Raw genomic sequence first — 26,374 nt, forward strand, 5'->3', positions numbered from 1 at the left:
GGACTTGTGGCACCTTAGAGACTAACACATTTATTAGAGCATAAGCTTTCGTGAGCTACAGCCCGCTTCGTCAGATGCACAGAATGGAAAATATAGTAAGAAGATTGCTTATATATATATATACACACACACATACACACACACACACACACATACAGAGATGGTGGAAGTTGCCATACAAACTGAAAGAGGCTAATTAGTTAAGATGAGCTATTATCAGCAGGAGAAAAAAAACTTTTGTAGTGATAGTCAAGATGGCCCATTTAGACAGTTGAGAAGAAGGTGTGAGGATACTTAATTTAGGGAAATAGATTCAATATGTGTAATGACGCAGCCACTCCCAGTCGCTATTCAAACCCAAGTTAATGGTATCTAGTTTGCATATTAATTCAAGCTCAGCAGTTTCTCGCTGGAGTTTGTTTTTGAAGCTTTTCTGTTGCAAAATTGCCACCCTTAAATCTTTTACCAAGTGGCCAGAGAGGTTGAAGTGTTCTCCTACCGGTTTTTGAATGTTATGATTCCTGGTGTCAGATTTGTGTCCATTTATTCTTTTGCATAGAGACTGTCCCCTTTGGCCAATGTACATGGCAGAAGGGCATATATCATGTGCACATCTACCAATGTGATATATGCCACCATGTGCCAGCAATGCCCTGTACTATATGTTCCATTCTAGGCATCCGATGGAGTGGGTTGTAGCCCACAAAAGCTTATGCTAGACTAAATTTGTTAGTCTCTAAGATGCCACAAGTACTCCTGTTCTTTTTGCGGATACAGACTAACACGGCTGTATTCTGATAGCAGTCAGTTAGTTACTTTTAAAAGCCAATGCCCTACGCATTTTAACAAAAAAAAAACAGTGAAAGTGTATTGAACATTATTTACCCTACAAAGTACTGAAATGACAGATGTGTTATAAAAATGTACACTTTATTACACCTTCAGGTAGGATACATCACTATTCCTTACAATCCTACTGATCAAGTACAAATATTTATGTTCATAAAGTATTTACAGGTAGATTGACTTTCTAACACCTTCTTGGGAGAGTGACAAAGAAAAAAAAAATCTGATTTTCATCTTCATTAACTGACCTTAACAATAAAAACAAAATTGCCTCTTTAGACACTGCCTCTTAGACCCTTTAGACCAGCACATTGATGTAGTCAGCAGTTTTTTCCCAACTGTTGGAAGTGTTCCCCCTTTCAAGTACATAAGAGCTGAACACTTGAAAGTAAAATGGGGCATACTACTTCTAGCCAATACTTTTGGATGAGAAACAATATACTGTACATGCTGTCCGTTATCCTGTTGTCATTGCATTTTAACTATTCCACTGCCAGCTTTATTAGTTTGTGTTGCAGAGCTGCTAATAAAGATTAGCTAATGGCCCTGGCTCAGGTGCAATCAGGGGAATCTAAAAAATTGTTCGCTAGTTTGCTCATGTACGAACTTAGTAAAAAAAATTCTACAACTTGAGAGTCCAGGAAAATAGTAAGATGCAGGAGAAAAGAAGTGATGAGATTAAAAAAAAATAAAAAATCAGGAACGCTGCCTGACCCCAGTGTTTATATTCTGGATCTTAACTGATGACATATTTCCTACTTAAAACAGAGGAGCTGCTTGTGAATTCTCTTATTTAAGCCATTTGTGCTACTGTTTGATACGAATAACTGTATATCTATAGAAATCAGAACAAAAGATATACATATGCTTTTTCTTTTTTAATTAGACTCCCCTCCTAAAATATTGAAAAGATTACAGAATGGGGAGGGGGGGAATCTTTTTTTAAAAAAATCAATTTTCAGAAATGGAATATTACCATTTTCATTGAATTTCATGTCTGTGTCCTGCAGTTTTGTGGCCAAAGTAAAACAAATCTATTCATCCAACAGCTTTTTGAATCCTCTCTTAGTGCTGTCAAACAGGCTTTTGCAGCATTTCCCCCCGCCCAGTTCTATGAAGCTTTTTCCTTGTTTGTTTGATAACAATAAGGCAAACTGATGTGGAGGAAGAGGCATCCAAAATACCCACCTGAAGATACATTCATCATTAGCTTTAGTAAAATAGTACAAAAGTTAGATCTTATTCTTTACACAATTGAAGAATTAGTCTTAGATTTACATTTTCTATTCCCCACTCCCCCAAGCTGAAAGATGAGTAGAAAGTACTGAACATTTAAACATGTTGCAAAAGCAGAATTAAACTGATGTATTAAACTCCATCTGTTCACGATTTTCCGATTTGGAAGTCCCATAAGAAACAACTAAGGGCCATTTGTTTAGAGATACCAATTAAACAATTCTTTTACAAAAAAAAGGGGTACACTTTAATACACATCTACTATCAATACAGTATTCAGCACATGCCTAGAATATCCATTATTTTAAAGTGAAGTATGAGAGTGAGCGCACAGGTTGGGTGCTTCAATAAACTGTACACAGAACTACTAACAAACATTTTAAAAGACTTACAAAAATGGAGGATGAAACATGGTTCTTTTCTTTTTAATTACAGATACTTACAAATTTTCACATTTATTGGCTAAACTCTGCAGGGAGAACGTCAAATATAATTGGTTCTTCTGAGGGATGATCACCTCAGGTGAGAACCACATGAATAGCTTTCACAGCCAGGTGGAAAGCACTCTGCTACACAAGTCACACTTAGTTCTTGGTATGGCTTTGCAATGGATATTAAACGCTCATACACATTACAGCAGAGGACTGCATATTCTTATTGGCAGTTATACAATATATTACATGGATGAACTTTACCAACATTTAACGGATATCACCATTTTTTGTGAAGCTAGGCAGAAATTAAATGTAAATAACATTTGCATCGTATGGTTTGAACAAGCACAGAAAATAAGACCTTTCTGCTGGGGCAGAATGCGCCTCGTATAAACTTTATGAGCATTTTCTGAAGTTTTTTTTGTTTGTTTTGTTTTGAAAGTTTCCATGTCAAATGTCCACCGCCAAAATCCTTCTGTTAAAAAATGAAAGGGATTTATCTTCATTTGGATGGGGATCTGCAGAGAACCTGCCCACGTTGCCATGGCTTAGCAAACACAAAACGTGGTATATCCATGCTTATTTCAATTTAATCATTAGTTCAACTAGGTTTGGTGGGTGCCTTCAATCTGACAGTAGGCGTCCTCATTTGCACTTTTGCTTGCTGGTTTTGGGCTTCGGACGTTGCTGGTGCCTGGGCTGGGTTCTGTACACCTGGGGCCTGAATTTGGGGAGATGCTGTTGTCACAACTTGCTGCTGTATCAGTTTCTGCTGGACCACTTGAGCTGTAGCAGTTGTTGCTGGAATCACTTGGACCTGTTGTTGACCTGCAGTCGTCTGAGACAGTGTCACAGTTTGGGGCTGAGCCTGAACCTAAAAATATGCAGGTGACAGGAGATGAAAACGTGGTTCAGCATTAAATATATAGAGTTCTTCATTAGTATTCTGCACCACAGTACAGCAGTTTACTTGGTTGGATGTTCTTACTTCTGACTGACAGGCAGGTGAACCAATCACAGTAGACAGTTTTTGGGCACACACACCGCACTAGCTCTTCCATTTGCAGTAAGGAAAGGAGACAGGGTACCTGTAGCCCTGTGCATCCCAGCTAAGAGCCAAGATAATTATCATCCAGCCTTCTTGCAGTGGGTCAGAGAGCATTCTCCCTTCACCCCCCACAAGAGAGGTGGGGAGGGTATGGTCATTGGATAGTCAAACATTCCAGTACTGTTGTTTCCTTCAGGTGAAGGAAAGAAGGGAGGAGAGGAGAGGGGTTGGAAGAGATCAAGGGAAAAGCATCAGCCATTGTGGGTAAAGCCACTGGAGGTCCCTTGCCCATCTTTAAAGAAGGCAGTGGGGACAGGGGGGCTACAGCAGGCAGTCTCTATCCCCACTTGAGTGAGGGAGCCTGGTCCTAGCGCCTAATTTGCACAGCTGTGGCCACTGCAGGGGGGTTTTCAATGTTCTCCAGCTTGTCTATCCATTTTGAGATCACAGGAATGAAAATGGAGGAGCAACATCAACTGTCACTGCCTTCATCAGAGGCAGAATGAGGAGGGGAGAAGTGAAGCTTAAGCAGAGTGCCCAAGTCTCACCGTGAGAGGTTCAGCAAGCGCCCGGTCAGTCAAAGAGGAAACCCATCCATTGTGAAGTGTTGCGTTAAGGGTGCAGATAAATTGTAAACATTCAAGGTAGTATTTTCAGAAGTGTTTAGCACTGGCCTAACTGTGCTCCCACTGAAGTCAATGGTAAAACTCCCACAGCTGTAAAATGGGGAGAAGGATGCATACTTCCTTTGTAAAGGGCTTTGAGATCTACTGATGGAAAGTGCTTTATAAGAGCTATGTTTTATTGATTGGGAGCAGACTTAGGTCAGCACTGATCACCTGAAACTCCTACCCTTAATGGTTAGGTCTATTGAAAAAGAGTAAGACATGTTTATTGCTAATGTTCTGAAAGCCTTTATTCCAAACAGTTTAAAGTCAGCTATCAGCTACATAGGGCTTGTCTACACTTACCGGGGGAATCAATGCACGGCAATCGATACATCAGCAGTCGATTTAGCAGGTCTAGTGAAGACCCACTAAAATGATCGCAGATCGCTCTCCCGTGGACTCCTGTACTCCACCTGAATGAGAAGCACAAGGGGAGTCGACGGGAGAGCGTCTCCTGTCGACATAGCATAGTGTAGACCCTGTGGTAAGTAGATCTAAGTACGTTAACTTCAGCTACGTTATTCACATAGCTGAAGTTGTATAACTTAGATCGATCTCCCCCTGTAGTGTAGACAAGGCCTTAGTTTTTAGTTTCCTCTTCATCTGCCTCATCCTTGCTTGCCCCATTCCATTTTGTGTTGCACTGAATATTTCTTTGTTTTCTGTGAAGCACCTGGCACAACTTTGGCCACTACAAAGTAACAAACAAGCTTGTAATTCTATTATTTTCTCCTGTGCTTTAAATAGAACAATCACTGAGTTGGCTGCCATTAGCTCAATTCTCTTCCTATCCATCATTATCTTCGATTACACATCGTGATGAACAGCCACAACTTTTAGAAGCTCTCTTTAGCTGCAGAGGACATAAGAGAAGCTGATTTAGGCTCATCAAGAGTAATAAGAAAAAGAAATATATAGCAGTTGATCACATGCCCAGTGACTGCAGTTTTACATAACAACGGCCATACTGGGTCAGACCAAAGGTCCATCTAGCTCAGTATCCTATCTTCTGACAGTGGCCAATGCCAGGTGCCCCAGAGGGAATGAACAGAACAGGTAATCATCAAGTGATCCATTCCCTGTCACCCATTCCCAGCTTCTGGCAAACCATGGAGGCTAGGGACACCATTTTAATTGTTAGGAAAGGCAACGAAAATACTAGGTATTTTACAAATTTTACATACTGTACAGGGGAAAGAAAAATACATTTCTCCAAATAAGAAAACCTGCAAGAGATTGTTTTCCTGCGTTCAGCCTGAGTGCCCCTTACCTGTTGGGAAACTGAAACCATCTGCTGAATATTGGCAACAGTTGCCTGTTGCTGGACCACCTGTGAAAGCTTTGAAACCTTTAGCAGCATGAAATAGAAAAGGGGATTAGAGAAAAATGATGAATATCTTGGAGATATTTATTTTCTCTATACATGTGGTAAAATAGCTTATGATGGGTCTGTCTATTATCAAGCCACAGCATTATTTGAAATATGCTATTAACTAACTGTCCTTTGGAATGCCCATCCCAGTGCCATTGGACTGGGTAGTGTGGAATTCTGCACTTGGGTGGTGTTCTTTTTTCATCAAAAGCTTTAGGACTATTGCACTGAAGAAATCTTTTGGGGCCAAATTTTCAACCACACCTTGTATATGTGAGACACTGTTGCTAAGCCATTGAAAAACTACAACAAGGTTAGCATCCAATGAAGTGAGCTGTAGCTCACGAAAGCTTATGCTCAAGTAAATTTGTTAGTCTCTAAGGTGCCACAAGTACTCCTTTTCTTTTACAGCAAGGTTAGTAATTCCAAAGGGTTGGACTGTCACAGCCCTTACTTGATTGTGCAGGGGAATAAAACTTCTTCCCCTCTTTAATCTCCTTGCTTGCCCCGGTTAGATAGTGAGCTAGCTGTGCAGAGGAGAGCAGGAGCCACCTGCCCGCTACTCCCCACTGTATGCAGTGTTGATGTAGCCATGTCGGTCCCAGAATATTAGAGAGACAAGGCAGGGGAGGTAATATCTTTCACTGGACCAACTTCTTAGAAGAGCTTGAAAGGTTGTCTCTCTCACCAACACAAGTTGGTCCAATAAAAGATCACCTCACCCACCTTGTCTCCCCTTTGCAAACAGATTGGCAGGAAGGTGATGGCAAATGGGAGCAGAGCCAGGGCTCTACTCCACCTCTTCCTATCACTGGTGAGAACATCTTGGTGGGTGAGCAGTGGGGAGTAAACTGCTTGACGAAAAGGGTGACGTAACTTACTTCTCCACAAAAGCAAGGAAGGTGTGGGGGAGGAATCATGACTCTCCAAGTCACAACTCATTCTCTGATCTGCTCCCGGGTACAAGACAGAACCTGCGGCAGACTACAAGGCTGCAATCCCACCCAGTGAGTTTTACAGCTACAGCCAATCTTTAAGAACATGTAACTAGTATTGAAGCCAGCAGCAAATAAAACTCTAACCTGACTCTACTGCAGTAAGACTGTGGTCTTTGCTACTTTCTAGTCACACAGTATTAACTTCAAGGGGAGAAATTGTGTCCCTGTACCTGTATCTGTGGTGGCGCTTGCTGGGTTCCACCGGGTTTTTGGGCCTGGGAAATTGGAGTTGTCAGGAATTGGGTTTTAATTGGCTGTGCACTATAGGCAACTTTCGGTTGCTGTGAAGTCTGATGCTGGGTTTGGACAGTAACCTTTTGCTGTACAGTAGCTTGACCTTGTGCAACCTGGGGCTGGATGGCTTTCTGTTGCTGTGCTGTTGGATGATGCTTGAGTTTTAGCAGCTGTTGGACATGCACTGGCTGTGCCACCACTGTCTGTCCTCCTGCAAATTAAAAAAAGAAAAAAGAGGAGTCTTCATCTTAGCACTTCTGCTAAGTGTGTTTAAGGAGTGCTTAAATCCCACTGATCATAGTGTACAGAGATTTATGCTAAACTTTAAGCACATAAGTTATCCCATTGAATTCAACAGGACTTCTCACATATTTAAAATTAAGGAAAAGTCCTTGCAGGATCGAGCCCTAACAGTGCCTTTCTCTCCAGCTGGGAGTGCGGTAAGAGACAGTAAACATGCAGCAGCCTTTTAAGCAACAGAATCTATCTTGCCCTTCAAACAAAAGTGAACATTATAAGCATATTCTGTGAAATTAGCTACGAAGCATGTGTATGCCATCACCATCACTGATTTTAAAAGAGATGTGGTAGTATATGCCACTGTATCTAAAGGCGGGATTAAGCAAAATTTCACTGCATTAGTATTATAATACCCTGCTAGAAGAATTTTTTACATATCATACTAGACACTGATCTGAAATGAGTATCTGGTACAGAAATATCAGTTAAACTGAATCTCAGCTTGCTACTCAAATGGCTTGTAACTCTATTCTTAATTAAAGACTATTCTTCTCAGAGATTGTGTGATTACTATGGTTTTATACAGAAAACCTGTTCACCACCTATTCTTAAAGGGATACTATCAACTTCAGTAAATATAAGTGCAAAGTACTTCACTTAGGAAGCAAAAATCAAATGCACAACTACAAAATGGGAAATAACTGGTCAGGTGGTAGAACTGTTGAAAAGCATCTGCGTGTATAGCAGATTCCAAACTGACTGAGTCAACATGTGATGCAGTTTCGCAAGGCAAATATCATTCTGGGGTGTATTAATACGACTGTCATATGCAAGATGCAAAAGGCAATTGGGCCCTGCTCTACTGGCACTGGTGAGACCTCAGCTGGAATACTGTGTCCAATTCTGGGCCCCACCCTTTAGGAAAATAAGTGGACAAATTGGAGTGTCCAGAGGAGAGCAGCAAAAATGATAAACGGACTACAAAACCTGGCCTATGAGGAAAGGTTAAAAAACCTGGGCATGCTTAGTCTTGAACAAGAAGACCTGATAACAGTCTTCAAATATATGTTAAGGGCTGCTACAGAGAGGACTGAGTTCAATTGTTCTCCATGTCCACTGAAGGTAGGACAAGAAGCAATAGCTTAATCTGCAGCAAGGGAGATTTAGGAAAAACTTTCTAACTAGAAGGGTGGTTAAGCTCTAGAATAGGCTTCCAGGGGAGGCTGTGGAATCCCGATCACTGGAGGTTTTTAAGAACAGATTGGACAAACACCTGTCAGGAATGGTCTAGCATTTACTTGATCCTGGCTCAGTACAGGGGAATGGACTTGATGACTTCTTTAAGTCTCTTCCAGCCCCATATTTCTAATATTCTATCATTTAAAAAGGAAATCATACTTCTGTCTGAAAATTCCTTACCTACGATTGTTAAAAGTAACACCAAAGATTACTATAACTGAAAGGTTACATTTACTTTTCTCTGTCCTCCTGGTTAATTTTGTACACTTGACAGAAAATCCAGCTGAAGTTATGGGGAGTCTTTACATTAACTTCAATGGGTTTTAGATCAGGCCCTCTGCACATAGATGAGTTTTTCTGATTTGTATTATTTTTCCACAGTGTAGCAGGAAAGAGAGAAAACAGTTCAAAAACAGCCAGATGTGACTGCAGAAGCACAAACTGTCCAGGCAAATCTAGTACTTGAAACGTTTTAACTCATTTTTAAAGTAGACTAAATTTCAAACTGTATCCTGTTAAGTCTTGAAATGAGAGGGAGAAAGCATCTTGTACTAGACATTATTTGAGGTGCCACAGAATTTTTTTAAAGCACAACTTTAAATGACATTGTATTTCAAGAGGCATAACGAAGTACCTGCTGCTTTCTGTGGCTGCCCAATAGCAACGCTAATCCCAGCAACCGTAACAGGGAGAGTTGTAACTCCTGCAGATGACACAACAGCAGCTGGAACAGACACCACGGGAGGCTTTGCCAAAGTAACTTGTGCTGCCTGAGGTGTCTGGGCCTGGATCTGTCCTTGTGCTTGAAGCTGGGAAGCAGGAACACGAGTCTAAGCAGCAAGGAATCAGGATTATTATACAGAAAAAGAATATCTGGTGTATTTAACTAGGTCATTGCAAGATGATAACTGTATGTTCAGAAACTAAGGACCTGATTCTCATTTACACTAAGACCCCTTTACACTGCTCTAACAACATAAAGCAAGCTTAAAGTGGGCTTAAACTACATTTACATTCACTTTACGTCCCCTTTACGCCACCAGAGCAGTGTAAAGGGGCCTCAATGTACATGAGAATCAGGTGCTAGATTCAGATACAACATCTCATTCATTTTAACCAGTGTAGAACTAGCTGTTTAAGTGCATTTTTAACTAAGTGTATAGCAACTTACAAGACGAGCAACCTGCAGGTTTGTCACAGTAGTGCCTGTAAGTACTGCTCCAGGCCGTGATGCTGCGACAGCAGCAAGTTGAGTTTGCTGCTGCTGTTGCACTTGTACTTGTGTTGTCTGTTGTTGGGCCCCTGGCTGTGTCTGCTGCTGTGTTGCTTGCTGCTGAGGAAGCTGTAATTTCTGTTTCTGCAACTTGAGCAGCTGCTCCTGAAAGTAGAAACACATTTATTGCTTTCAATTTCATTATTGATTTTAGGAAAGGCGGATATACCTCCAGTGGGAGCAGACTTTGAAACTTTAAGCTATGGGAGTTCGCCTGCCAGTTTTAATCAATGAGCAGTGGAACTAAGAACGTAGCTCCTTTACAGTGTGGCTCTCCAGAGAGCACATACCTAGTGCTTATTTACTGTTTTACTTCATGGAAGTACTTAACAAACTTGAACTACTTAGCATGCCCTGTGCTTCCATGAAATTTTAGTCTCACCGGCAGTGAATTTAAGAGAGAACTCCTGTTTTCTGTCTAGTATGAATGAGAACACAGGTCACCGCAGACGACATCACTGGTAAGTGTTTAAAGAAACAGGAAAGAACAGCATTCATGACATCTTCGGAATGTTTCCCTCACCTGTGATAACTTCCCTACAGGTTTTATTTGGGCTGGAGACTGGGCTTGTGCCTGGGTCTGAATCTGTGGAACCTGCACCTGAGCGGCCTGCTGCTGCTGCTGCCTGAGAAGCTGGAATTGAGCAGGTATGACTGTTTTGCCAGAGAGTTGAACTGTTGGCGCAGCTGTAAATAAAGCAAAAAGGCTCTGAAGAGAAAGTTCCAACATTTGATTAATTTAATCAACTTCACTGAAAAAGTTCTAGTACAATTGCTAACCCTGTCCTTTTTCGCGACACTAATTCTGAGGAGAGATTCAGGATTAGATGAAAGGAAATAGACTGGGTAGGGAGGCCCAAATGTACTATATAAGCAGGAACGCAATAGGATCATTGTTAGCAAAACAAAAAGGATAACTAACCCCTGTGACTCTATTGCTAAACAAACCCATTAAGAAGACTCAGACTCACATCCATCGTTTCACACCAATTTATTGCTCTATACCACCACTTGATTTCTGTCTGAGTCATTAATGTCAGCACAGCATTGGCTGCTCGAGCTCACATATTAGCAGGTAGGTGAATAGCTAACCCCAGCGCCTGCTGACAAAAGATTATGTTAAAATGCTCTTAAGCAGTTTAGGGTTATATGGCTCCTGGATTAATTCAGAAAAACAAACATCTACTTACATATGTTAAAACACATGCAGTTTTGCACTAGTACTTTTCACATAACATCTTTCATTTTAAGATCTCAAAAGCTTCACAAACTTCACTTAAGCCTCACAACAGCCCTTTCTCTTCCTGTGAGGTATCTTTGTTTTATGGATGTGTAAACCAAAGTACAGAGTGGATCAAAACAAGAGATCAGAACAGAACTGAACAGTACATAAGAGAACAGACTAGAACCCAAGAGTCCTAGAGTGAGTCCCCTATTCTAATCGCTACACTATACTTCCTCTAACAAGCCTCACTCTGTCTTAATGTAACGTCTGAATAAACTAGAGGTGGAATCCTTATGACGATGTTGTGCCACAATACTGCTTAATACTATTTACTATAAACTCTGGGGTGAACGAAAAATTAATTTATACATGTGTACGTACACACACACACACACAGTGATGCACAACATAAAATGTTCTCCCTCCATTCAACTCCTTATTTGACACTGAAAACTACAGAGAAAGGACCCTATTGTCTTTGCTTTGTAAGCTTATGCTGTTCATTAAAAGTGGCATAAAACAATAAAGCCTAGCTCAAACTAAGAGTAAATGAACACAGACTGCAAATAGTTTTTCTTGATTAGATAAACAGAGCAAATAAATAAATACTTTCCTTTCTTGAAAATGGGGTATGGTCAAGAGCAGTCAATAAAGCTGTATTTGCTGCACTTGCATATAATTATTATGCATGTTGATTAAGGTAGTGCCTAGGAACCAATTAGTATATTTTCTCTATTCTGCACTTAGTATAACTTAATAGAGGAAAACGTGATTTCTGGCACTAAGGATAAGCAGGTTAAAAGTTTTCAGCAGTGTTTAACAACTGTACTGCTGGTAAATTCTGACTCCAATATTCTGAGGCTGAGGTGGTCAAGTAAGTTACAGGAAGTTTAGGCACTTAAAGTACACTAGGAAAGAATCACCACACAATTATTACCTTGCGTAACCTGAGTCACTAAGGATCTCGCCTGGGTCTGTACTGGTGTTAGGTTGGTAGTTACCACGGCTGACGCAGTCACGGATGTCACTGCTCGAACACCCTGGGTAGATGCTATGGTCACCAATTCTGTTGATGCAGCAGGTGCTGCTGCTGTTCGCTGCTGAGTATGTACCACCTGAGCAGAAGTACCACCTCCTGAAGTCTAAGGAAGAAAAAAACCATTATTCTTCACTACCTTCAACTTACATTTAAAACCATAGAACCTTCTGGAAACAAAGGACATATTTTAAGATACAAATGCCATAAATAAAGGCAAATATGTACATACCTTTCCAGTCTATCTAATAAATGGCCAGTCACCTCATTCTCAGTATTCTGACCTGAAAGCCCTTAACTATACTATTGAAGTGTGAATTTTTCCCCATTTGCACTCATCAGTTTTAGATGTCTTGTCTATAAGAACATAGGAACGGCCATACTGGGTTAGACCAAAGGTCCGTCTTGCCCCATATCCTGTCTTCTGACAGTGGCCAATGCCAGGTGCCCCAGAGGGAACGAACAGAACAGATAATCACCAAGTGATCCATTCCCGGTTGCCCATTCCCAGCTTCTGGCAAACAGAGGCTAGGGACAACATCCCTGCCCATCATGGCTAATAGCCAGTGATGGACTTATCCTCCATGAATTTATCTAGTTCTTTTTTTGAACCCTGTCATAGTTTTGGCCTTCACAACATCCTCTGGTAAAGAGTTCCACAGGTTGACTATGCGTTGTGTGAAGAAATACTCCCTTTTGTTTATTTTAAATCTGCTGCCTATTAATTTCATCTGGTGACCCCTAGTTCTTGTGTTATGAGGAGTAAATAACACTTCCTACCAGTCATGATTTTATAGACCTCAATCATATCCCCCCTTAGTCGTCTCTTTTCCAAGCTGAAAAGTCCCCGTTTTATTAATCTCTCCTCATACAGAAGCGGTTCCATACCCCAGTCATTTTTGTTGCCCTTTTCTGAACCTTTTCCAATTACTTTGCATTTATCAACATTGATTTGTTTGTGTGTATTTCAAAAAAAGAATCACTGATCCGAGATGGACTGGCAGTGGTAAAGGCTGAATGATCTAAGAAGTCTTTTCCCATGTCTCATTTATAACCGTATTTGTTATGCAACACATTTCCATTAGCTGCATCACTCTCTTCTTTGGACAATATACAGACTGGTGAGAATATACCAGACTAAATGAAGTTAGCTATGGGCAGAGTTATATACATAAAACTAACAAAAAATTAAATGCTAGAAATTTATTGTGCTGCTACAATCTGCAAGTAAAAATAATTAAATTACAGTACAACTACTGAAATTTACTCACTGTCAGTGTCCCAGGTATAACTGGTGAAGCCAGACGTTTATTAATAGGCTGAAAGGTAGCAGCAGGGACTCCAGCAACTGTATTCACTATAACATTCCCACTCACAGTAGCTGAAAGTAAACCCAAGAAAAACATGAGACTACTACTGCTACTACAAAAAAAAGAAAAAGGAGTATTTCTGTATTTCTTCACCCATCCCCCGTGCTTCACTAAAACATCTTACCAGTCTGTATACTTGTCCCAGTGACTGCTGTTTTGATTGTGCCAGCCTGTTTAGAAGACAATTTGAATAATGTTTCAGAGAAAAATTGGAAAACAACTTAGTGCAGGTCTTTAAAACTACTTTTCTGTTTAACGTAATATAGGTGCCCTATTGTGAGAATGAGATAACTACCAAAATTTATATAAAAAAAAAAGATCTTATAATAAAAGTGCATAGATACTTATGTGTCAGTTCACCATGTAGCACATGTACAGCTATATATGCATATATTCATCTCTCTCCCAGAGCTGTGGTACTTTGATTCTTCTCTAAAGAAATTAAATCAGCACTTACTATAACGAAGGCTATGATTTTGTCATGGATATTTTTAGTAAAAGTCATGGACAGGTTACGGGCAATAAACAAAAAATCACGGAAGCTGTGACCTGTCCCTGACTTTTACTAAAAATATCCCTGACAAAATGGGGAAGGAGGAGGGTCCTGGCAGTGGCTGGGAGCTGCAAGGGAGCTGTGGGGGGAGGCGGGGCCCTGCCAGCGGCGGAGGCTGGGGAACTGTGGGAGGGGGCCCTGCCCCGGGCTGCTGAGCAGCTCCAAGGTCCCTCTGCCGCTTCCGGCTGGGAACTGTGTGTGGGGGCCCCCACCACCTGCTGAGCAACTCCAAGGTCCCTCTGCTGCCGGCGGCAGCAGCTGGGAGCTGTGGGGGGACCCCCACCCACGGCTGCTGAGCAGCTCCGGGATCCCTCTGCTGCTGCCACAAGCAACCAGTGGCACTGGAACATTTTTAATAGTGGGGGTGCCCTTATACCTGTCCACCCCCCCCCCACCACACACACACACCCCCTGACCTGGGGCTGGGAGCACGGTCGTGTCTCCCGGGGAGGCGGGCGGGGGGGAAGACCCGGACAGGGGTAAGAGGGCTGAGGCTGGAGCCACAGCTGGAGGCAGCGCCAGCGGCTGGGACCCTCAGGCACAGGGCCAGCGGCCGTGCACAGGGCCAAAAGTGGAGGCATGGGACAGAGCCCCGCATAAAACCTGAGGGTGCTGCAGCAATCCCCACGCCCGTAGTTGCCGCAGCTATGACAGCGACTGGGGGGGGAGGGCAGAGACTGCTCACGACGGCTGAGACACTGCAGGGTGAACCCCTGCCAGCCGCAGGTCAGTTCTGGAGCTTAAACCATAACATACAAGATCTGTAGCCTTCGAAACATCAGTCCGACTCCTATTATCAGTTCCACAGGCACAGGCTCTAGCGCTTGTTCAGAGCCCCGCTGAAGCTAAGGAGGCATATCATGGGCCTGTATTCGTGGATCCAACTGTAGGATCAGGGTCATGGTGTGCTATAACAGTTCTTCTCTCCCCTCCCCAGCCGCTACCTCCCACCCCAGAGCGTATGTTGTTTCACACAACCTTTCGGTTTTGAGCTGCTTAACAGAATCTCTTCGCAAAATTACTCCTTGGTGTCTTACAACTTCTTACATCAACGGGAACGAATCTGGCCTACAGTCTCTTTCGGTTAACATGTATCAACTGGTCTGTAACGAAGACTTGTCCCATACAGTCGGTTATAACTGTCATAAATGAGTTTCTTCTCTCATCTTCCTTTTGACCCAGCAGACAGATGGGCTGAAGAAAGAGGCAGCACCAGAAAGCCTGGCATTTCATCATGTGATTCTTCAGGGACTCTGACACTTGAACTGGTGATCTTGAGGAGAAAGACCCCAAGTCATTCTAAGAAGTTTCACATTACTGTCTGAGCAAAGGAACAAGAGTTCCACAAAGAAAATGCATCTCTCGAACTGCACTGTGCCATATTCCTCCAGATAAAACATCTCCACAGGTAGAGGGATTTAAAAAAAAAAAAAAAACACACTACAGAGAAGTTGTGCTCCCCAAATTACCTGGATGAATTTTTTTCATGTACCATGCCCGTATCTGCTCAGGTTTATCAGACAAAGGGGTAGTTGTACTGGCTGATGTCCTTGTTGATGGCAGTTTCACATCAGAGACTACCACAGCCTACTATCTCAGTTCTAGCATGAATTCTCCAAGGAATCCTAATAAGTGAGTGGATGAAAACCAAGATATGCAACCTATCCAGGAAATGAATAGGGTACTGTGACTTAACCTGCTCTGTATCAAGTCAGAATTCTCACTTTCAGTACGAAGAACATATGCATAGATGGTGCACACACAAGAACTGAAGTCGCTGCTTCAGAAGCGGCGAGCCTTCCCTCTCTTACCAATACTGCCGTGTTGGCCACAGTAGTTACTGCAGTCTGTACCACGGCCTGTGGCTGCTGAACTACCTGGGCTTGAGTCTGAGCTTGTGCTTGCTGTACAGCTGATTGCTGAGTTTGCTGCTGGCCAGCTTGCTGTTGCTGCGGAGGCTGTGGGCCTGTCTGCTGCTGTGCCCTCTGCTGTTCAGCCAAAGCCTGGGAAACGTAAAAGAAATACGTTTAGTAAATTCTTCAAAACAGCACATAAAACAAACCTTCCATACTCAGTCAGGAGTTAGCCACCAACATGCTTAGTAACCGATCTCCAGGTATGCTCTATATAGCATGCCCTTACATTAGCTGATGAAGCAGGGCAGCTCTTACTGGATAAAATATGAATGGGGGCTACAGAATGAACAACAATAAAATGAGGAAGTAGGTTGCTTTTTGAGAGTGTCTCAAGAAAAGAGAGTCCTAGGTGCTTGTGAATACTATTACATTAAGACAGGCCAATAGGAAACTTCCTGTTTCAGGAATTTGATGTTCAAACTCAACTAAAGAGAAGACTGGAACACTGCATGTGCAGGCCACTATCGTGGCCACCTTCCCTTAGAAGTCAGCTCATGTCACACTCCCATAATTCATTTTCTAGAGCAATTTTATTTTGTTATTATTTAGAAGACAGAAATTAGTAGGCTACTGCTGCAGTAGGATATCGAACAGGAAAAGACTGAGCTCAAAAGTAAAAGGAAGTAATACGGGTTTAATGCCCACAAATTACAACTACCCACTCATAGCAAACTCAGAACACAATGTTGGTAAGTTCAGGCATAGGATGGAAGGGCATCTCACTTGATTGCTTTTACTGCAGTCAGTTCATATGATTGAGATGTAAAGATGTACCTTTTTCTCTTTTGCAATACGCTCTGCTCGGAGGGATGCAACCTGAATCGGGGGAAGTGGCTTATCATAGTTGATTCCACTAGGAATAAAAGCAATAAAATAATTTAGAAATGAACACTTTAAAAAGAAAATCCCAGTTTTTAAGCCATTTTTAAACCCTTTAAGAGACAGTGACGACCCACCTTTCTGCAAGCACAGAAGCATGCTTTGGATTCTTCTGGAAAGGATTCATGCCAAGTCTGAAATTAACCAAAATTACATTACTGGAGAGAAAAAACCTTAGCAGAAACATTTAATTTTATATGTTTTGTAAGGTAACGCTTTGCATTTCTGAGCATTCCCAGCAGCACTCATGCTCATACATGGATGGATGCATTAAGACAGACAGACTTTTACAGTAAACGTTAAATAAATGTAGCTGGCAGGTGCCACACAAATAAGCATAAGATATTACTAGGATTTTTGTAGCTTAGGCAGAAAGAACGTGTGCTGTACGGTGGAGACTTTTCTTAAAGGGTATTCTCTGCCCCACTACCGCCCCGCCCCTCCCCACCCCCACCCAAAAGGATCAAAAATTAACCCACATAAGAAAAGTTATCAGTTCCATCCTCACAGTCACAGGACAACAAGGGTAAGGGGAAGAGTTCAAGAACAGAGAGACAAACAGCTAAGCAGAAAAGCATGTTTGCATTACAAACATGAGAAAGTAAAACAGTCCTTTGCTAGGAGAGTAGTTGAGAATATAATTATGTTTAAAAGGCTGGGGGCACCTTTAGTATATACTGAAATAGGAATTATCCTCATTTAGCTTACTTACAGGGGTTTGATTGGTGGACTTCTCTTTCCTGCAATCATTTTCATCATCTCAAAATGATTAGTATAAAGCTGGGTGTGGGTTGCACCTTCATCTTGGGCATAGATCTGATTGGTACGAAGCGGACGACTATTTTTGGTCTAAAAATAAACACACACAAAAAACCTTTACATTTAAAAAAACCTAAAATGACACTTGTTTATGCACAAATACCTAATGAATGTAGATTACTTAAAAACACACAGTCCAACTTAATCGATTACAGACTGATTTCTGCCTAGCATTACTTATAATTTGCTGTCACTCAACTCTATGCGAACTACATAATGCAAATACAAAAAAAGAAAAAAAAAAAAAAGAGCAGATCCCAAGGTCACACTGTATCTGGAATCTCGACTCTATAGATACACAGAATGGCAAATTCTAATTTGAAAGATATTCTTTGTTTTAGTTTAGATTTTGAGAGTATAATTCAGCATGTGAAGTGACAGCCCATTAGCTATTTGTTTATAGTTATGCATATCGCATACAAGTACTGTAAAATTACCACAGCACAGCTCTCCTAACAAAGCTATGTTACTCTCCAGCACCGTTTTTAGTTCTAGTACTTGGCTTCTCCCGAGCAGCAACTGCAAATGAGAGATGAGCCTGACTACTAGTCAGAGAATGGGACCAAAGTCAGAACTTCTGGATCTACTCCCAGTTCTGTCATGTAACTTGCTGTGTGGCTTGGAGAAAGTCACTTAGCTATGTGACTCAGTTTCTTCATCTGTAAAATGGGGATAATACTATACCACGCAAGGGTGCTTTAAAGATTAATTCATTAGTTCTAAATCACTTAAATTTTTATATGAAATGTGCTAGTATAAATGTTAAGTACTATGATAATAATCATGATGAACTATGTGGTGTTTTTGTGAAGTGGACAAATACTCACTAGTGATTAAGCTGAAACAACGGAACTGTGTGTGTGAATTACAAATTTAGCTACTAATTACAGGTGCTGAAATCTGGTGTCAATCTACCGTACCAACAAGCAAAAAGAGAGTCAGAATTTTAACTGCTGTTTCACTATTCAAGAAATACTCAATAGATCTTCAAGGAATCATTTGCCCACTTCTACCAATCTTAAATACCACAGGGTCTAGATTTGATTTGGAAAGAATACCAATACACACCTTATAAATGCTTTTTGTCTTCTTTTTAGGATTAGCTTCATACATTAGCTGTAAAACAAGAAGGAAAGTTAGATCTCTTGTGGCAGATTTTGTTCAGGTGCTTTTTCTTTTCAAAGTAAATCACAAAATAAGTGAAAATTCAAATAAGGATACTCTTACATACTTTTAAAAGTTATTCAGTTATATATAAGTTGAAATATATAAGAAAACCATGTTTACAGAGTTCAGAAAAAGAACACTACAAACTGAAATTCAAAAGGATGCACCATTCAACTTCAACTCACTTTTCCTTCTTCTCTTGGAATAATGACATTTTCATATCGGTTTCGGCATTGTTTTGGTGAGCGATAGACTCGGCTACATGAGTTAACAACATCACTAACGAGATCCCAATTGGGTGTGTGCGCCGGTGACATGACAGCAAGGTTTAAAGGAAGTTCCAGTAATTGCTTCACTGCCTGGAAAATCAAAAGGTGCAAAATTCAGGGTGACAAATAAAATCACTACAAACTTCTAAGCTAAATGCTTTCTGTATGTGTTGTCAGGCCATTAATTTAATCATAAAGAAACCTTATTCTCAGACTAACCCCAAAAGACCCTTTTAGAGAAGCAGCCTGCACTCCTGTGCAGAGGAATAACCGAGTATAAGGTGCTCTTACCCCCCTGCACAAGCTTGCCACAATATTGGTTACAACATGGGGGTGGAAGAGCAGCTGCCTGAAGCTGAAGCATCTGATGGAAGCTTCTCCCTCCCACACAGATGTACAGAATTTCAGCTACATTTTCTATTGCCTCAGCCAGCACAACTGATCTGGCATGTATGGGAAGATGGGCCAGGAAAAGGGCTGGTGCAGCTTACTTCCTTTGTGGAGCAAAGGGAAAACAGGCACTGAGCTATGACGGACAGTCACAGTTTTGGTCCCTGATCTGTTCCTGTAGCAGCGCAGCTACGGGCTGCCCCTCACTCAGAACAGACTGCAAAGTGCCAGTCTAGCCCCTAGAAACTAGAAATAGCATTGTAGGGATAAAGTCAGAAAATAGCCATTTCCAAAATTAATAATTACATTATAGCAAAATAATGAGACTGGAAAGGAGAGCGTTCATCTTACCTGTAGTAGTGCCCAGTCTTCACTAATCAACCACTCAGGATTGTCCTGTCCAGCCTCAGCAGCTGGTTTGACAAGAGTTGGCAAAGGCTTTGCAAACTGCGTTTGCTGTTTCAACAGTATGTTCTTCTTCTGTTCTTTGCCCTCTCGTCGCATTTTCAACATCCCTGGAGTGGCTCGGTCAAAAAGTGATCGAGGAGGAATAACAGCCTCTCCATGGCGCTGCTTCTTCTTTCTACCTGCAGCTAGAAAAGTGATGCCATCTTCAGTGAGATAGTAAAACAGGTCATTTTGTTATGGCAAGCAACACATACAAATCAGTAGTGACTATCTGGCTGTGCATAAAACTAATGACTGTAGGTTAAACCAACAGCTACCTATTAAAAAGTATCGTTTAACTCAGTGATATTCAGACCTCAGTGGTGCAGGAGACAAATCGGTGATCAACACTACCCAAAAGAGCCATAATAGTGTGAATTCATTGTTTCATTTACTATGGTACTATATTATATTTATTGTCAGAGCAAATAAGTAAATAACCTATTGCAAGTTGATAACTTAATTAACAACATAGTAAAAGCATTCTGACCAGTTAATAATTAAAATCACACAGCGTTTTAATATCATCTGATGCAAAAGCTGCAGGAGACACATTAAAGAGCCACTTGCGGCTTGCAAGCCTGAGTCTGAGTATCACTGGTTTAACTAAATCTAATATGCCCAGTGGTTTTTGTAATTGTTCACATTATAAATAATGTGATAAGTTTTAAACAGCTAAGCATCTGACAAATTAACTTTGGCCCAATTACTATATTAAAAGAACAGGTTTAGAAATGAGACATTGTAATTGTTTACAGTATAAAGGAAGACAGACAAAGTAAAAAGGAATCTTAAAATAAACAATAAGTCCCAATGTACAAGTGGCAAGAGAGACTGTAACAGGCAAGTTATATAGTTCATGACTATCCTGTTTTGAAATTGATTCTGCAGCTATTAAACAGACAAACAACTTTCAGACACTTCAAACCTGACCGTAAAAACTGCATGATCAGACCCTTTGATTTTTTTGGACACCGATTATGTGGCACAAGGTGTTGGAAGACACTATGTAAAATTTAATTTTGCCTTCAGCTCATAAGTCTCAGAACTTTTTTGAACCAAACATTTACCAGATGGATCCGTTTTGTGTCGCTTACGCTCCTTCCTGATGTACACTGGGGGCAACTTAGACTCTGGAATTGGGGTGGTATCATACATCAGACACATAACAGAATCGATATAGATGTCATTGTCATCCTGAGGTGGGGTAGGGGGAGTCCAAAGCTGCACAAAATACAGTATACATGTCATTATGATTTATTAACTAACTACAGATTTCTTCTCTTCAAACAGATTAAAGCCTAAATAACTTACTGGCATTATTTCTGTTTGTCCATCTGGGCCTTCATAGACATATTCCTATAAAGCAAAGAGAGACAACAGTTCAAACGATGCCAGTGAACTGACTGCATAACACCAAAAATGAATAGCTATTAAGTGACACAACAATCTCGAAGTCATTACCTTGTTGTATGCATCCTCCCGAGTGTAGGTAAGTAGTTCCTCCTCCTCTTCTTCCCAAAGCATTTCTGCCTCCTTTTCTTTCAGTTCCTTCATGTGATAAAATTCCCATGCTTTTTTTGCAGCTTTCAATTCCACCTAAGTGACAACTCAGTCCATTTATAAAGCTCGATAGAGTACTACCCGATGGACTAAAATCTTGACAGGGACATTGTCAACTTGCATTTTGGGAAATGGGCATATTCTTTTGAAATTTCTAATTCTCAGGTAGAGCATTCTTCAAACATTATAACCTGCATTTTGTTAAACATTTCTTTAACGAAAATTTAATAAGTGGTTTTCTGCTCCCCAGTGATGTTTAAAAGGATCATTTGGGTTAGCCTGCGAATAAATAAGCTCAGATCTGGGGTTCATTACTTGGCTCCGTCAGACACCCCATGTGACCTTGAGCAAGATAGTTGGGCCCCAGTCCTGCAATTTATGCATGTGCTCAACGTTACTCAAATAAGCAATCCCTTTGCAGTCAATGGGACTATTCCTACATTTCATGTGATGCACATACATGAGTGTTTGCAGGACCATGGCCATGTGAATGTCCCTGCCTTAGTTTCCCATTTGTAAAATGAGAATAATACTTGCCTACCTCTAAGGGGTCTTGGGAAGAAAAATTCAATACTGTTTGTGAGGTGCTCAGATACTATGGTGCCAAGGCTCATAACAGTGCCTAGGATAAATCAAATATCTTTGGAGGAGTTTTCCACTCATACTGAAGATGTATCTCTGCTCGTATGTACTGCAGAAGTATACAAGAATGTGTATTCACTGATATCTTACCTCACTTATTCTTGGTTTACTCTCATCAGTGGAAACATGGAAGAGCTCCAAATAATTCAAAGCATACTTCTCAATTGGGGTAAGCTAAGGGAATACATTAGGAGAACACAGTTATTGTTGAGGATAACAAAGTTACAATGCAAACAGGGATTACCAAAGCTGTCATTTAAAATAAACCTCCTTTAAGGTATAATGCCCCATGAAAGTCAGTTGGAGTTTTGTCACTGATTTCAACAGGAGCAGAATCAGACTTTTAGAAAGCAAAGCTGCTCCAAGGTCAGAGTGCAGAAAGTTGAAGTTTTTGAACTAAAATGTTTATGGAAAGTCATGGTACCTGATCCACAACAGCAACTAACTCCTGCAGTTGCGAGGGCTCTTCATTGTACTTTGGCTCAGACAGTTCTGAAATTAAAGGTTCTATGCTTGATTCTGCTCCTGCTTCTTGTCCATGTTTGTTTGGCTCTTCATCTTCTTGTTCAATGCTGTTGAGAGCCTTTAAAAAAATGTAGGTTTTAAAAGAAACAATATACAGTTACAAAAATAGGCTTAAGAGGGTTGACACAAAGCCCACTGAAGTCTATGGAAAGATTTTCATGGACTTCAATCAGCTTTCGAGCAACCTGAAGACTGTAAATAAAGTCACAAATTAACACAAGTACATGCTTTCACAATAAAAGTGTTAAGCCCTGTCATAGTGGAACAGCCCTACCCACACCCAATATCAACTATTTTGAATGAAAACTATACAAATATACATCCTGTCTACTTTGCCATTAAATGTGCTCTCCCTACACCACACACTATAATGGCATTAAAAAAATTAAATATTTCCAAAAATTACTTTCAACCATTAACAAATGAACAGGCTTTCTTATTCCTATAATTCAAGATACTAGTTGATTTCAAACGCAGAGGACAACAAGCAATTAATTTATTGTGTAGACCAATTGCTCTAGTACCTTGAAGAAATTGGTTAAATAAAAAGCCACACTATTGTAAAAAGGTACACGCGCAGAGGTAGAATTAAGAATTTCTTTTGCAGAAGGCTATTAAAAGGAGTACTTTGGTATTTCTGCTCTTCGTGCATGTGTTCATCTCCCATTAGTGTTAATACACATCATGCACACAGGTCAGGTAAGGAAATCCCACTGTTTACATTCTGAATATGTTTAAAAAAAAAAAAACAGACCATACACGATGCAAATTTTTTCAATAAATATTTACGTATGTATTCAGCAAAGAGACCAAACAGCTCCAATGGACTACTCAGCTATATATGTTTTATAAACTTTGCTAAAACAGAAGAAAATTTTATACAAAAAAGCTAAACAATGGAATTCAAAAGTGAGAATTCAAAAAGTTAAGGCAGACATTTCAGACTCAACTCATACTGTTGTACCTTCTCCTCTTGTCCTCTGATGCCCATTAACACAAATGTGTTATGCAATTACCTCTATAAAAGGTCTTGCAACCTTGGGTGAGATTGTTTCTGCTGGAGAGGGCTCCTGAGAAAGTACCACAAACTCCTCTGCTTTCACTCTAAAACCAGAATCCTCCATAGGAGAATGAACCTCAAACAGCTCCTGGATAGTTTGCTTGATGGAAGGGCAGAGAGGAGAAAAAGTACATTCAGTTCTTCAAGATTATTCAATTTCTGATGTTACTCACAGTTAACTTGGGGGCAAATGGAGCTTATAAGTAGGATCTTAGTTAAGAGAGAAAAATGAACCTTTAACTTTTCTGACAGTATTTCTGGAAAGATGTTTCTCTCTCTTCAATACATTTTTGCCAGAGGAGGGTAGAGAAGGATAAGTGTACTTTGTATACTAATTGTACTGTAAGGGAGTTCTGAAGGGCCCACAGTTCACATTTCCCATGCCTGCACTTTATATCCCCATTTTCAAAGCTATATATTGCCACTTCTATCCTTTCGAGCTCCACAGAATTAAATCAATGGGTAAAAGACCAGGCTGAAATCAAACCCAGCTCTTGAGCACAGTAGTATATTATCGGGCCACTAGGTGGCCCAAATGTATCTTTTAACAACAGTGTATTAACTAGACATATATTAGAATTACTGATTGCTTAACTCAAATACCAATCTAAATACATTTCTACAACCCTCTGGCTTTATGATACATAAGTCATATCAATTATGAGAAATCTCTTTGGGGAAAAAAATGAAAAAATATTAACATAAAAGTACCTGTGTTAAAAAGGCCATGGAATAGTCATTTCCCTGAGCAGCTACTTCTCGGATCAAATCCTTAGTGCCATTTTTCAGAAGCTTTTCTTCTACAGAATTACCACTTACAAGCCTAGAAAAAATGACAGAGAATTTGTTATACCATTCTCACAATGGTTTCCAGAAATCAAAGAAGAACACCCTGAACAATAAAGCTGAACTTGTCTAGTGGAGGATAAAATGTGTGTTCTTAAACAGTGTTAGCTAGCACATTTTAACTAACATATTTTCAAACTCTAGTGTAGACAGGGCAAGTTGTATTTTACACATAAGCTGGTTGAGGTGAAGCCTCAACACCCCCTCCCAGCTAACACATGTTAAAAATACACTATAGTTGTAAAAAGAAAAGGAGTACTTGTGGCACCTTAGAGACTAACCAATTTATTTGAGCATGAGCTTTCGTGAGCTACAGCTCACTTCATCGGATGCATGAAGTGAGCTGTAGCTCACGAAAGCTCATGCTCAAATAAATTGGTTAGTCTCTAAGGTGCCACAAGTACTCCTTTTCTTTTTGCGAATACAGACTAACACGGCTATTACTCTGAAAACTATAGTTGTAAAATATGCTAGTTAAAACATACTAGGCTAACACAATTTAAGGACACACCTTTTATCCTAGACAAGCCCTTGACATCATGTTTACTTTGTCTTAGATTTATCACAAAGGGTGGGCTATCATTAATAAAACTGCCATTATTTACAAATAAAAAACAACAGCATTTGTGAAACATAATTTAATAATAAACATTAGAGAAAGAATCTATACTAGGAGTTTCTACCATTGAGCATTCTTACATTGTGATCATTATTTATGATTTTTTTCACCTCTCAGTCCGATCTTACTGTAACATTTTCCATGAAGGGAACCCAAACACATCCATTATAAAACTCTCTATTAGTGATCAAATTAACATACCAAAGGATAGTAATTCATCTAGAAAAATTAAGAGCGATTTAGCAGATTGTTAACGTGAATTTTCCATACTACAGAAGACTTCAGTATAAATGTTTCACAAAATCTATTGTTTTTAAGACAGACTATATTGTTAATTAGAGAGAAAGGTATGTGAAGTAATATCTTTAACTGGACCAACCTCTGTTGGTGGAAGGGACAAACTTTTGAGCGTCACAGAAATGCTGGCACTTCATTTTAAGTGGTCTTCTACAGCATGTGTGAACCTCTTTTGTTTAACAATCTATCCCTATATGTATTGAGCTCAGATACTCTGGTTACCTTCCCAAGACCTGAAGAAGAGCTCTGGGAAGCTCAAAAACTTCCACCTTCCACCAACAGAAGTTGGTCCAATAAAAGATATTACTTCACAGACCTTGTCTCTCATATATCCTGGGACCAACACAGCTACAAGACACCAAACAAATATATTAGTTATTATTGTGTCTGACTTCCTTAATTAGCTGAAAAATTAAGCTTTTTTCCATCTGAATTTTAAATCACATAGAAGCAATGTTTCCTGTTTTAAGTTTTAATTTTAAATTAGAGCATGCTATAGAAAAGGCTACTCTGTCTCACAGTCACCTGTATATGTGGATGTCTTTGCATCTCCCAATTCTGTCGCACCATTCCTGAGCCTTTGCATCCATCACTGGGTTTAAATCATTGTCATAGAATACAACAGTGTCTGCCTCCACAAGATTGACACCTGTGGAACGACTGTGAGAGGAAAGAATGGCACAGAAAATGCGCTTGTCTCTGTTGAAACTTTTCATCAGTTCCTAGATGGGGGGGAAAAATTGTAAGCAGAACCATAAACCAATACTGAAATAAGTTTACACTCACTCTGATGGAATGAAAAGTGAACAAAATCTAGATTTCTCATTCACTTTGAAATGACAAAGCAGGTTTCCTCTTCATGTATCATGCTCAAAATTAAAATTTAGAAGTATATCACAACTATATGTGTGCTACCAGACAAAGTGACCTTACCTGACGTTGTTCATGGTTAGCATATTCATCAATTCTGACAAATGTGAGAAAATGGAAGTTCAAGAACAGCTCCAGTATATCTAACATTAGAATCATCTGTGACAAAATCAGCACACGGCGACCCTCGGCTTTCAGTTTCTGAAGCAAGACAGCAAGAGCTTCCAACTTTCCTATGTTTTAGGGAGAAGAGATTATAAAGACTTTATACACAGGATTCAGCTGCTGCCAGA

The 26,374-nt window shown here is 40.3% G+C and overlaps 1 protein-coding gene across 19 annotated transcripts in view; it reads right to left on the reverse strand.

The window, feature by feature from the left end:
* Positions 1-911: 911 nt before the first annotated feature.
* Positions 912-26,374, reverse strand: part of EP400 (E1A binding protein p400) — a 64,670-nt gene continuing 39,207 nt past the window's right edge. For 12 of the 19 annotated variants that reach the window (XM_043529779.1, XM_043529785.1, XM_043529778.1 and 9 more), the window contains 25 exons: positions 26,145-26,314; positions 25,737-25,933; positions 24,161-24,272; positions 23,406-23,549; positions 22,289-22,447; positions 21,955-22,038; positions 21,124-21,258; positions 20,974-21,018; positions 20,730-20,883; positions 19,564-19,805; positions 18,739-18,912; positions 18,455-18,502; positions 17,280-17,416; positions 16,645-16,701; positions 16,463-16,541; positions 15,584-15,775; positions 13,344-13,389; positions 13,121-13,230; positions 11,751-11,955; positions 10,112-10,275; positions 9,487-9,693; positions 8,950-9,145; positions 6,773-7,047; positions 5,503-5,580; positions 912-3,390 (listed from right to left, as the gene is read on the reverse strand). In XM_043529779.1, coding sequence (XP_043385714.1) covers positions 3,118-3,390; positions 5,503-5,580; positions 6,773-7,047; positions 8,950-9,145; positions 9,487-9,693; positions 10,112-10,275; positions 11,751-11,955; positions 13,121-13,230; positions 13,344-13,389; positions 15,584-15,775; positions 16,463-16,541; positions 16,645-16,701; positions 17,280-17,416; positions 18,455-18,502; positions 18,739-18,912; positions 19,564-19,805; positions 20,730-20,883; positions 20,974-21,018; positions 21,124-21,258; positions 21,955-22,038; positions 22,289-22,447; positions 23,406-23,549; positions 24,161-24,272; positions 25,737-25,933; positions 26,145-26,314 — 3,683 coding nt within the window. In that variant the 3' untranslated portion in view covers positions 912-3,117. The remainder of the gene's footprint in view (positions 3,391-5,502; positions 5,581-6,772; positions 7,048-8,949; positions 9,146-9,486; positions 9,694-10,111; positions 10,276-11,750; positions 11,956-13,120; positions 13,231-13,343; positions 13,390-15,583; positions 15,776-16,462; positions 16,542-16,644; positions 16,702-17,279; positions 17,417-18,454; positions 18,503-18,738; positions 18,913-19,563; positions 19,806-20,729; positions 20,884-20,973; positions 21,019-21,123; positions 21,259-21,954; positions 22,039-22,288; positions 22,448-23,405; positions 23,550-24,160; positions 24,273-25,736; positions 25,934-26,144; positions 26,315-26,374) is intronic. The other 7 variants (XM_043529783.1, XM_037878867.2, XM_043529784.1 and 4 more) reach the window with 4 other exon arrangements.

Source organism: Chelonia mydas, chromosome 15, assembly GCF_015237465.2.
Source record: "Chelonia mydas isolate rCheMyd1 chromosome 15, rCheMyd1.pri.v2, whole genome shotgun sequence".
In the NCBI taxonomy this organism is placed as follows: Eukaryota; Metazoa; Chordata; order Testudines; family Cheloniidae; genus Chelonia; species Chelonia mydas.